At 42.9% G+C, this 13,651-nt stretch overlaps 1 protein-coding gene across 1 annotated transcript in view; it reads right to left on the bottom strand.

Annotated features, from left to right (window-relative positions):
* COL21A1 (collagen type XXI alpha 1 chain) overlaps positions 1 to 13,651 on the bottom strand; it is a 536,987-nt gene that overhangs the window by 85,862 nt on the left and 437,474 nt on the right. Inside the window, exon 20 of the mRNA XM_069726746.1 lies at positions 4,839 to 4,892. Within this exon, the coding sequence (XP_069582847.1) occupies positions 4,839 to 4,892 (54 nt within the window). The remainder of the gene's footprint in view (positions 1 to 4,838; positions 4,893 to 13,651) is intronic.

Raw genomic sequence — 13,651 nt, 5'->3', positions numbered from 1 at the left:
CCTCGACCTATACATCACAAAAAAGTTGAGTCTGGTGAAGAACAAAGACCACCTTGCCTGTGTGGGAGTTAGACTCTTAGCAGATTCTAAATATAAAAGATTTTTATGATCAGTGATTAATAGGGATGAACAAACGTGGCAGTGGCAGACTTTCATAGCAGATGATCATTTCTGCTACACATAGCAGGTATGAAATCTTGCTATATGTTGTACAGACGACTGCAGCTTCAAGTCTCCTAAAGGGACAATATTGCAAGTAAAAAGTAAAAAAAGGTTTTTTAAAAAAAATTAAAATAAAGAAAACATAAAAGTTCAAATCACCTAACCTTTGCCCCATTAAGAATAAAAAAAATACACTTATTTGGTATCACTATGTTTAGAAACGTCCAGCCTATCAAAATATAAAAAGAATTAATCCAATCAGTAAATAGCGTAACGAGAAATAAAATCAAAGAGCCAGAATTAATTTTTTGTTGCCGCAAAATTGCAATAAAATGCAATGACAAGCAATCAACATATCGTGACTACCTGAAGATGGTATCAATAAAAATTTCACCTCTATGTGCAAAAAATAAGCTCTCATCCAACCCCAGAACTTTTTTTTAATAAACTTTTGACCTTTTTCACTACTTAAATAAAAAAGAACCTATACATGATTGGTATCTGCAAACTTGTAATGACCTGGAAAATCAGAATAGCAGGAAAGTTTAAGCATTTAGTGAACATGGTACAAAAAGAAAAAAAATGTGGAATTGCACTTTTTTGCAACTTCACCGCAGTTGGAATTTTTTTTCCTGTTTTCCAGTATACTATATGGTAAAACCAATGGTGTTCAAAAATGCAACTCCTCCCGCAAAAAAAGACCTCATATGGAAATATTGACAAAAACATAAAAAAGTCATGGCTCTGGGAAGAAGGGAAGCAAAAAACAAAAACTGAAAATTCTAAGGTGGTGAAGAGGTTAAACATGAAGCTTTGTATGCAGACCAGGTGGAGACAGAGGAAGACATGAAACAGGGACAGGGAGATACTAGGCAGCCCTGCCTTATCTCATCTGCTCAGAGCAGATTGGGAAACATTGAGGAGGTGGAGACTGAGAAATAGGAGTAGGAACAGGAGCTGGCTAAATAGTGCAAAAGAGGCTTGTACCCACACAACCTTTGTCTCCTCTCTCCTACATGGATGTGCTGAGAAAGGGAATGAGGAGGAAGAGATGGAGGAGGAGGAGGTGGAGAATAGTCATCATGGTGGAGACAAGGAAGTGTTTGCTGTAGCTCCCTTGGCACATAGGCCGCCTGTATATATGACTGCCTTCCCAATGACCCTGGCGTTATATTTATCTTGCCAAAAAAAAAGTACTGGTTGTTCACCCTTCTAAACCCATGCTATAGGGAGAACTTTGCATCTCATCTTCCTGAGATCTTCTAAAATGGTGCTGCAACAGAAGGCTATTGTGGAAATAATGTTTAAAAAATTCACATTAGACAGCGCTAGTGGCAAGCTTGCTTACCCAAGCAAGGTGGATAGGCGAGGAAGTCACACACCAGGTACAGCAGAGTCAGGCGTACACTGTCAAAAAAACTGGGACAATTTCATGACACCATCCCAGCATCCATGCCCTGATGACAAGGTATTTTTGACAAAGAGGGAAAAGGTTTTAAAGATGGTCAAGCCATACCTGGCCGACAAAACCTGCATACTCTTTAATTCCTCTGCAACCATCAGCTATTGTGTCTCAAAGCTCGACACCTGGCATGAGCTGTCCCTCTATTCCTTGCAGGTGTTGTACTGCCATGCCACTAGCGTCTTGTCTGAGCAGGTTTTTAGTGCCACTGAGAGTGTAATAAGAGACAGGCTCACTCTGATACCAATGAACAAAGCCTGGATTAGACACAACTTTTCCTCACTACCAGATGACAGCAGCACATAAAGTGTTTTTAATGTTCAATATTTCAATGAGGTTCACAAGTTGTTGCCTTCTTGGGTCCATGGATGACTGGATGACCCTACTTATAAGTTTTATAATGGCTTTGGACTTTATGCAAATCCTTTATGAGTGTAGAATTACCACAACTACACTTTCTTAATTTTTTTATGAGTCACTCCAGTTGGTGCCATCAAGAATGTAAAGAAGACCCTGCTTGTAATTATTGGCAGAGCTTTTATGAGTGTAGGAGTGACACAACTACTCTTTTGAAATAGAAAAAAGGGAAAAGCCAGCTCATCCATTTGGAGACCTTTGCACGGATACCAGTATTGCCACTTGGAAAATATGTCCAGAAAGGAGGAGGAATACATAGAAATGAATGAGGATTTCTATCCTAAACCCATTTGCCCATAACTCCCTGGTGCGGTTGTGACATTGAATTATCCATTTTATGCTTTTCTACTAATAAAAATTTCCATTTCATTGAATACCATATAGCTGGCTTGTTCCTCCTTTCTGAACACCTGCACATTGTTCACAAAATTTGAATGAGGCATTACAGTTGGTGCCTTCAAGGGTGTATGGATGATCCTGCTTGCAATTTTTGGCAGGATTTGCACTTAGTGCTTAGCCTTTATGAGTTTAGGAGTACCACTACATTACAATTTGGACAGAATGTGTATGAGGTCCGTTTTATGTATAATACAGGGTGTATCTGAGTCCATAATTTTGGGCACATCTTACTTCCTGCATAAATTACACTGAAGTTTCCAATTTATTAATAAAAAAATAAATTCTGGTTTACTTAAATTACAATTTTTTAAAATCTTTTTTTAACTTTTGCCTTATATACAAGTCAATATACAGGAAAAAATGTTTAGTAATATTTTTTTTCCTGAAAACTCCAATTTCTTATCGATTTCAAATGTTTAACTGTCAGTCCTTAAAATGGAGTAAAAGTGTGACACCATTGCTCTCAGCAGCTTTCTCAAAATCAGAGATGCTTCTGGGGGTCTTTCCCATCCTGTCCTCCTTCCATTGAGGACTTTTTCCATTTCAACATTTTCACTGCCCCTCAGACCTCTTTGTATGGTCTGCAGGAAAAATGAATTGAATTTCCCATTGACTCCCATTATACTTGTTACTCGTTAGAATTTGCTTGGTTTGAGTAACAAGCTTCCAAGAATTTTTTTGTGGATTCATCTCTAGTCTCATGCATGGCAAAGGCATCCTTTATCCCTAAATATATCCATTAATAGAACTGGCTATGGAGTATGGGGTCATTCCACTTGGTATCGGTGGACCACCTCCGCCGGCCGGTTTCACTGCTGGAGCTGATGTAGACTCGGCCAGGTAGACACGATTGAGGTCCCCGTATATATGTAACCCATTGCCTTAAAAAAATCCTTCACCATCCGGAACAGAGAGTCGGCCAGAAGAGAAAATGCCAATGCTTGAGGCTCAGCCTGAAAGAGCAAAATTATGATCCCCACCCATTGCTTTTCAGTTCCAGAGGAGTGAGGACATAACTTAAATTATACCTTACAGGCCTCCCTGAAAACAACAAACTTGTCTCACCCCCAAAGAACCTGTCCCGCAAAGCGATCTTGGGCTCCGACTTGGATTGCCTGGGAGTAGTGGTCCCAAGACCAGCCATGCTTAAATGTTGTGCAACAACAGAGCGAAGATCTGCCACCTCCAGGCTTAGCTGCTGCAGTTGCCCAGCCAGAGGAGTAATAGGATCCATGATGGATCAAAAAATAGTATGGGCCAGTGTTAATGTTACAATTCTTGTCAGAATACACGGGACCAGTGGCTCCTTCCCTATTCCTAAAGCTAAGGGCGCCCTAGCTATCCCTGCTCCCTGGATTACTTATGATGGTGAAGATGCTGGGGTTACATACCTTGCTGACGTCCTGAATCAACCCTATATCTGTCGCCCACCATTGGAAGTGGTGAGTAATAGTGTATGTATATACACAAACTAGACTAACGAGGAATGGCGTATAGGGATAAATGAAAATACCAAACAAACAATTATGCATCCACAGACAACAGCGCGGAACAAAGGGTAGAAAAAGAAGGACAACCAAATAGGTGAGGAGGAGGATTTGCACATAGCTGAAACACCAAGCAACAGTCACAGATCAACACTCCAAATGCCTCAACCAACAATCGACACCTCCACTCCACACCAGGCAGTATAAGACTAACACTGGCAATCCAGGTCGCCAGAGGCGAGTATATATAGGAAAGGCGAGTGGTCAATACTCAACAGCTGAGATCATACCAGCAGGAAAACTTCAGAGACTCTAAGCTGAACAGTTTAACACCTGCACTTCTAACAAAAACCTGCACCATTTATTATGAAGGAGAAGGGCTTCTAATCAGTGCAGGAGTATGTGAAATCAGATGCTGCAATCTACTGGCCCCTCTCTGCATATAGCTGAAACACCAAGCAACAGTCACAGATGAACATTCCAAATGCCCCAACCAACAATCGACACCTCCACTCCAAACCAGGCAGTACAAGACTAAAACTGGCAATCTAGGTTGCCAGCGGTGAATATATATATAGGAGAAGAGAGTGGTTAATATTCAACTGCTGAGATCATCCAAGCAGGAAAGCTTCAGAGACTCTAAGCTGAACAGTTTAACACCTGCACTTCAATTTATTATGAAAGAGTAGGGCTTCTAATCAGTGTAGGAATACATGAAATCAGACGCTGCAATCTCCTGGTCCCTCTCTGTCACTGTAAACCTGTGACATTATAATTTGAAAATTATCACCCTCAGAAATGTGGCGATAATAACCCTAAATAGTATGTCAAGGTGAACCAACAGCATGAAAATACGTAATGATGCAGTAAGGAGTACAATAAAATAACAATAAAATAACCTATGTTATTACCTTAGGTCCAGATACTCCAGGTGAACCAGGTAAACCTTCTACTCCCATCATTCCCTAAAGTGTAAAAAAATAAAATATATTAAAGAACCTGACGTGGAGTTGCCTCTGATTTTAGGTTTTGTACAGAGTTATATTTTACGGAAAGTGAAATAACCAACTCACCAGGTCATGGCTCTGCTGCTTGATGTTGTGTGTGAAAAACAATAAAGCACAAAGTTTTCCAGCTGATTGAGATTAAAATTAATCCACAATCTTTAAGTCTTAAAAGTGTTCCAGGTACAGTTCAGACAGTAATCATGGTATTATCCTGTGTGTTTCATATATAATTTTGTCCTTGGTCATGTATTATGCCAAAAAACATGTTTTGCTTAGTAAGTAGAGTAAAACAGATGGAAAAAGGGGGCTGGATTCTGGAGACCAGGTAGGCATGTATCCAGAAATATGACTTAGGGCAGAGACAGACTGCCTTATTTCTAGTGCAAGAGTCGCATCCCACTGCATGCACTGATCCGGCACCTCTACTGACCTGAGCAAGACAGTATGATGTATTACCTATGCAGCTGTCAAGTTCAGGTCAGGAGAGCCGACAGCCAGTACAAGGTTTACGATGCTATTCTCGCACAAGAAATACGGCAGTCTGTCTCTGACCTTAGCTAAACTAACATAATTTCCAAAAAATACCATAACTTTTATTAAACCACAATTATACATATATAGATATGTATACCTATGGCACTCACAAGTTCATATACTAATCCATAGGGCGGTTTACAGAACTGTGCTCTCCATGAAAAAAACAGACAACATTAGGCTAATGTTATTCAATGGAGCAGTGCAGATGACCGATTGTTTTCATTCACCAAATTGCACTACATTCTTCTGAAAACTGAATGAGACTCACCCATTCAAGTCTCTAGGTATGCAAAAAAAAATTAGATGACATACAGATCCACAGTAAAGCATCAGGTTTTTTTTGATACACTGCAATTTTGTAGCATAGGAAACTGTAAATGGTCTTGTAAATGTTAATTAAATGGAATCTGTCAGCAGGTTTTTGCTATATAATCTAAGAGCAGCATAACATGGGGCAATAAAGCCTGATTCCAGAGATGTCTCACTTACTGGACTGCTTGATGTACATTTCATAGAATCTTTGTTTGTCAGATTAAGATGTAACAGAGCCATATTTTCTGCTCTGTGCATAACCCCCACCCCTGAATGACAGCTTCATGTGTACACTGGATAAGTAAGCTGCTAATCATTGGTGTGGTTATATCGATTAGCCTGACTACCTGGCACTTGAGATGTACTACTGCAGTGTTAGGGTTTGTGCACACATTAGGGATTTGGTGCAGAAATTTCTGCAATATTTCTACATCTTTTCGCAAGAAAAATGCAGCGACTGAGGGGCGCATTTTTGCCTCATTTTTGTGTTTTTTTTTTAACTTGCATTTTTTGGAGCAGATTTTTTCCCAATCATTAGTATGGGAGAAATCTGCAGCATAAAATCTGAACGAATTGACATTCTGCAGATTTAAATCTGTACCAAAATTTGCAAGTCACAAATAGGCATAGTGTGCATGAGACTTCAGCATTCTCATTCACTAGCATCAGGAAACCCTTCAGGTTGACAAATCTGCACTGAAAAGAAAACAAAAACACAGCAAAAATACAACATGTGCACATAGTATTAATTTCCTGTCAGATTCCCTTTAACTGTTTCTGTAAAAAAAGAAATTGCATATGGATGCAAGGATGTGTGACAAAGGCACTGGCAAAGTACTGGAGAAAAGATATGAGTTACTGAGGTTATTAGCTTCAGTGATATGAACCTAGGAAAATGCTACAGCACACTAAGTGTGGAGAGGGATTAATCAGCCATGACAAGGGCTAAGTTAAGTGAGAATTGAAGAGAGGGTAGGAGGCTGTCCACCATATCTGCACCCCATGGTTGAGCCCAGAAGGTAAATACACAGTCTTCTGGTTCATTCAGTGTTGGGTGTGCATGGAGATCAGAGCTCTAGAGCTGTGTGTGTTCCTGATAAGGAAAGTTGGATCTTTTTTATTTTTGCTGAGTGGGCGGATCCCCGCAGCAACACAGACTGACATATAGTATGTTTTTTTATGCTTTGTTTTCCTGTTAGGCCAGAAAGGCAGTTATTTATTTTGCTAACTCTGCATTGTTTTATGCAAGACATTTAATAAACCATTGGGAGAATTAAAGAGACATTGTCTACCTCAATGTGCAGCTGAGTGAGATGATCTACCACAAATGAAGGTGAGCAAAAAAATTGTCTCACTTTTTTAGATAAAACTCTGAACAATTTTTTAGAGGATCAAGTGAATGCACACATATAATAAGTATTTGATATATCTGAAAATATTGCACGCTTTCCCTAAAGTGCACAAAATCATTCACCCACCTCTGATGAGACCAATTGTTTCTGGTATGGGATTTTATGTATGGGGTTGGTTGGATTGTTAATTGTAACTCCCAGTAAAAGATTGCCTGGATATATTCAGGATACAAGGGACATATTGAGAGATTTTTATGAGGGTTTTTGGGACCATTCATATAGATAAGTTGGGATGTGGTCTCATTATACCCATCAAATCCACACAAGACTGCCTTGCAAGCTGTGAAATTACATTTAAATATGTGTAGTGAATATTCTTTAGACCTTAAACTGTTTATTTTACCAGCAATTTCTTTTCTGAATTATTATTATTATATTATCAATAAGAAATATTATTTGCAGACACGAAAAAGTGCCAATGGGAGCAAAATACTCACCCTCTTTGGCTAACCTTGTTACTGTATGTCCTGGTGGGAAGAACAATTCACATACAATGTCGACTATCCCTTTCAAAATTACATCAGACAAGTGATTGCGTAAGGGCGCGTGCTGTGATTACGAACCTCGCAATGTGGTGTACCCACGCACCAGACTGGCGTATGTGCAGACTAATAGCAAGCATAAATACCTGTGTACCTCTCCTGCCACTACTACCTTGTGTATGAAAAAGCTCTGTAGTTAATACTGTTCAGGTAGAACTATCCGATAGCGCTATTCCTCAATGTTCCTGAGCGTAAGCTATTTCACATGGCTGAGCGCACTTAGGATCTGCCCCCAAGGCCCTGCCCGTGCCCAATGTTTGGTCCGTAGATTGCGGCTAGGAGTTAGTCCCGCTTTTGTGTACAACATTTTTTGGCTTTTACAATTGTTTAAAAGCTTAATAAAAGACTTCTCTGTACGCACAGTTGACAGTAAACCATTTGTCGACATTAGGAATAAGTATACCTTGCTTCTGTGTCTCAAATATTTTGACTCTTGTTGGCTTTTCCTTCCCCTGGAGAAAGCCACATATAACTGCCCGTGTGAAAACACTGGGAGAGGCAAATAAAATCCTACAATATCCAAGCACTGTCCCTGAGATTTATTAATGGTCATTGCAAAAGCCAACATGACAGGAAACTGACGCCGTCGCATCTGGACTGGCAAGTTTTTATCTTTGGAAATCAGGTCAATTCTTAGAATAAGAACTGTCTGACCCTTTGCTTTTCCATTTAAATCAATGGCATGAATAACGTTTGCTTTTAAGCTTTTCACATAAAGCCTTGTGCCATTACAAAGGCCACGCTTTCTGTTAAGATTAAGCAGGAGCATAATTACAGCTCCTGGTTTTAGCTTTAGTTCATGAGGAGGCATCCCAGTGGGATTCAAAGAGTTAAGAAACTCTACAGGGTAATCTGTGAGAATCACACCCTCCTCTTCCACAGTTGTGTGGATGGAACGATATGTTGAGTGTTCACCTTGAACTTTACTAAGAATTTTGTCATTCAAGGCATGAACGTCATTAGAGTTGAGCGACCTTGACCTTTTTAGAGTCGAGCCGGGTTTCGCGAAACCCGACTATCTCAAAAGTCGGGTCGAGTGAAATCGGCCGATTATGACGTAAAGTCGGGATCGACCGAAACACGAAACCCAATGCAAGTCAATGGGGCAGCATAGTCGGCAGTGAGTGGGGGCCAGGAAAACACCTAGAGTGCCCATTTTAATGTCAAAACCATCCATTCTTCTTAATGAAGCTTGTCAAGCGTAATTTACCTTATAATAATTGGAAGGCATTTGAAATTGGGGTTCATTTGGCTAAAGTTGTGGTGGGTAGGGCTGGTTCAAGTAATTAGTGGGCCCAGGAAATCTGGACCACGTCACGGCAGTGGAGCAGGGAGAGGTAAGTATTTCAACTTTGCAAGTGCTGTGAACCTGAGCAAGCAGGGGGGGCCCACTCGTTGGCATTGGCACTGGCACAGGGCCCCTCAAAGTACAGCGGTGTGTTTGCACGGCGGGGGCGCCTCCCACCGGCAGCAACACTTTTGCGTACTATGAGAGGCCCTGTGCCAGTGACGTCGCCAACTAGTATTCCTCCCCCCACCTGATGAAGGAACCTGCACTTTCATCTGCACCTTCCTGTTTGTCCCCGTGTAAGGTGGTATGGTATGCGGGAAGGGGGACCTGACTTTCAGCAGGGTCACAATCTTGCAGTGTAGCGTGCACGGGAAATGTTGCGTTATGGGTCAATGTACCAGCAGACTCATCTATCACTGGCTGGGCAATGGGCAGGATGAGGAGGAAACACAGATATAGGCCCAAAGAATAAAGTGGGCTAAATGCAGTTCAAAATTGGTAACACAGGACTAATCAGGGGGCATTGCAGTGGAGGACAACTGGAATGAGAGGCTGACACAGAGAGTAGGCCCAAATCAGTAAGTAGTCGAAATGCAGTTCAAAATTGGCAACAGTAGTAAACAGGCGGCACAGCTTTGTTCAGTGGAGGAGAACAGCAAGGAGTGGCAGACACCGATAGTAGGCCCCAACCCAACTAGTAGGCCAAATGCAGTCTAACATTAACAACTACTTAACGAGCGCCTGAAAACGGAATTTCAGGACAGGAAACCAGCAGAACAGCAAGGAGTGGCAGACACTGATAGTAGGCCCCAAACCAACTAGTACGCCAAATGCAGTTGTTCCGTTTAACCACAATTTAATGAGAGCCTGAAGATAGAAGTTCAGGAAAGGCAACCTGGAGAACACCTTGGAGTGGAACACACCATCTCTCTACACCCCATACCCAATTTGTAGGTCTAATGCAGCGTAGTTTCCAACAACTACTAAACGAGAGCATGATGATCGAAGCATTGGCGAGGAAACCTGGGGAACACCTTGGAGTGGAACACACCATCTCTCTACACCCCATACCCAATTTGTAGGCCTAATGCAGCGTAGTTTCCAACAACTACTAAACGAGAGCCGGAAGATCGAAGCTCAGGAAAGGCAACCTGGAGCCCATACCCAATTTGTAGGCCTAATGCAGTGTAGTTTCCAAGAACTACTAAACGAGAGCCGGAAGATCGAAGCTCAGGGAAGGCAACCTGGAGAACACCTTGGAGTGGAACACACCATCTCTCTACACCCCATACCCAATTTGTAGGCCCAATGCAGCGTAGTTTCCAACAACTACTAAACGAGAGCATGATGATCGAAGCATTGGCGAGGAAACCTGGGGAACACCTTGGAGTGGAACACACCATCTCTCTACACCCCATACCCAATTTGTAGGCCTAATGCAGCGTAGTTTCCAACAACTACTAAACGAGAGCATGATGATCGAAGCATTGGCGAGGAAACCTGGGGAACACCTTGGAGTGGAACACACCATCTCTCTACAGTGGAACACACCATCTCTCTACACCCCATACCCAATTTGTAGGCCTAATGCAGCGTAGTTTCCAACAACTACTAAACGAGAGCCGAAAGATCGAAGCATTGGCGAGGAAACCTGGGGAACACCTTAGAGTGGAACACACCATCTCTCTACACCCCATACCCAATTTGTAGGCCCAATGCAGCGTAGTTTCCAACAACTACTAAACGAGAGCATGATGATCGAAGCATTGGCGAGGAAACCTGGGGAACACCTTGGAGTGGAACACACCATCTCTCTACACCCCATACCCAATTTGTAGGCCTAATGCAGCGTAGTTTCCAACAACTACTAAACGAGAGCATGATGATCGAAGCATTGGCGAGGAAACCTGGGGAACACCTTGGAGTGGAACACACCATCTCTCTACACCCCATACCCAATTTGTAGGCCTAATGCAGCGTAGTTTCCAACAACTACTAAACGAGAGCATGATGATCGAAGCATTGGCGAGGAAACCTGGGGAACACCTTGGAGTGGAACACACCATCTCTCTACAGTGGAACACACCATCTCTCTACACCCCATACCCAATTTGTAGGCCTAATGCAGCGTAGTTTCCAACAACTACTAAACGAGAGCCGGAAGATCGAAGCTCAGGAAAGGCAACCTGGAGAACACCTTGGAGTGGAACACACCATCTCTCTACACCCCATACCCAATTTGTAGGCCTAATGCAGCGTAGTTTCCAACAACTACTAAACGAGAGCATGATGATCGAAGCATTGGCGAGGAAACCTGGGGAACACCTTGGAGTGGAACACACCATCTCTCTACAGTGGAACACACCATCTCTCTACACCCCATACCCAATTTGTAGGCCTAATGCAGCGTAGTTTCCAACAACTACTAAACGAGAGCCGGAAGATCGAAGCTCAGGAAAGGCAACCTGGAGAACACCTTGGAGTGGAACACACCATCTCTCTACACCCCATACCCAATTTGTAGGCCTAATGCAGCGTAGTTTCCAACAACTACTAAACGAGAGCCGGAAGATCGAAGCTCAGGAAAGGCAACCTGGGGAACACCTTGGAGTGTAACAAACCCTCTCTCTACACCACGGAAGGGCTGATTCTTAGGAAGGAAGGCTGTCGGAAAGAAGCAGGGCGCGTCCGAGGGTGATTATATTCTTATTAGGTATATACTCACCCTCGGACGCGCCCTGCTTCTTTATTTGTAATGAATGTTTATTTGCAATGTGGTTTTGACTTACTCTATTTTTTTGGTAAATAATGATTTTATTATTTTCATTGTTTTGCATCTTCTTGGCAATAATATAAAGAAGACGCGACAGGACAACACTCGGTGGATGCCATATCTGTGTTTAAAATTGAAAAAACCTTTCAGTTAACTACTTGCAGGAGAAAGTTATTGTAGCTGGTGGCCATTTTTAGTACTGTACCAGATTTTTGTTGTATGTGTTTGTTTTTAATGTTAAAATGTCTGCATTTGATATCTCTCCAGTATTTTCTTTTTTATAAGCAAAATACTTATTTTTATATTTTCTCATGTTGGTTCCAGGGGTACACGGGCAGCAGTGGTGTGGTCAGTGGAGGCCTAGTGGAAGGAGTGACCGCAGACAGGCATCGAAGGCCTAAAATAATAACACATGGCTGTAGGCAATTTTAAATTGGTTGCAGGGGTACACGGGTAGCAGTGGTGTGGTCAGTGGAGGCCTAGTGGAAGGAGTGACCGCAGACAGGCATCAAAGGCCTAAAATAATAACACATGGCTGTAGGCAATTTTAAATTGGTTCCAGGGGTACACGGGCAGCAGTGGTGTGGTCAGTGGAGGCCTAGTGGAAGGAGTGACCGCAGACAGGCATCGAAGGCCTAAAATAATAACACATGGCTGTAGGCAATTTTAAATTGGTTCCAGGGGTACAAGGGCAGCAGTGGTGTGGTCAGTGGAGGCCTAGTGGAAGGAGTGACCGCAGACAGGCATCGAAGGCCTAAAATAATAACACATGGCTGTAGGCAATTTTAAATTGGTTCCAGGGGTACACGGGCAGCAGTGGTGTGGTCAGTGGAGGCCTAGTGGAAGGAGTGACCGCAGACAGGCATCGAAGGCCTAAAATAATAACACATGGCTGTAGGCAATTTTAAATTGGTTCCAGGGGTACACGGGCAGCAGTGGTGTGGTCAGTGGAGGCCTAGTGGAAGGAGTGACCGCAGACAGGCATCGAAGGCCTAAAATAATAACACATGGCTGTAGGCAATTTTAAATTGGTTCCAGGGGTACACGGGCAGCAGTGGTGTGGTCAGTGGAGGCCTAGTGGAAGGAGTGACCGCAGACAGGCATCGAAGGCCTAAAATAATAACACATGGCTGTAGGCAATTTTAAATTGGTTCCAGGGGTACACGGGCAGCAGTGGTGTGGTCAGTGGAGGCCTAGTGGAAGGAGTGACCGCAGACAGGCATCGAAGGCCTAAAATAATAACACATGGCTGTAGGCAATTTTAAATTGGTTCCAGGGGTACACGGGCAGCAGTGGTGTGGTCAGTGGAGGCCTAGTGGAAGGAGTGACCGCAGACAGGCATTGAAGGCCTAAAATAATAACACATGGCTGTAGGCAATTTTAAATTGGTTCCAGGGGTACACGGGCAGCAGTGGTGTGGTCAGTGGAGGCCTAGTGGAAGGAGTGACCGCAGACAGGCATCGAAGGCCTAAAATAATAACACATGGCGGTAGGCAATTTTAAATTGGTTGCAGGGGTACACGGGCAGCAGTGGTGTGGTCAGTGGAGGCCTAGTGGAAGGAGTGACCGCAGACAGGCATCGAAGGCCTAAAATAATAACACATGGCTGTAGGCAATTTTAAATTGGTTCCAGGGGTACACGGGCAGCAGTGGTGTGGTCAGTGGAGGCCTAGTGGAAGGAGTGACCGCAGACAGGCATCGAAGGCCTAAAATAATAACACATGGCTGTAGGCAATTTTAATTTGGTTACAGGGGTACACGGGCAGCAGTGGTGTGGTCAGTGGAGGCCTAGTGGAAGGAGTGACCACAGACAGGCATCGAAGGCCTAACATAACAAAAATGTCAATACA

This window comes from Ranitomeya imitator, chromosome 5 (assembly GCF_032444005.1).
Source record: "Ranitomeya imitator isolate aRanImi1 chromosome 5, aRanImi1.pri, whole genome shotgun sequence".
Taxonomy (NCBI): domain Eukaryota; kingdom Metazoa; phylum Chordata; class Amphibia; order Anura; family Dendrobatidae; genus Ranitomeya; species Ranitomeya imitator.
Note: the sequence above shows the minus strand (reverse complement) of the source record. Positions and strands in the feature narration are given on the sequence as shown.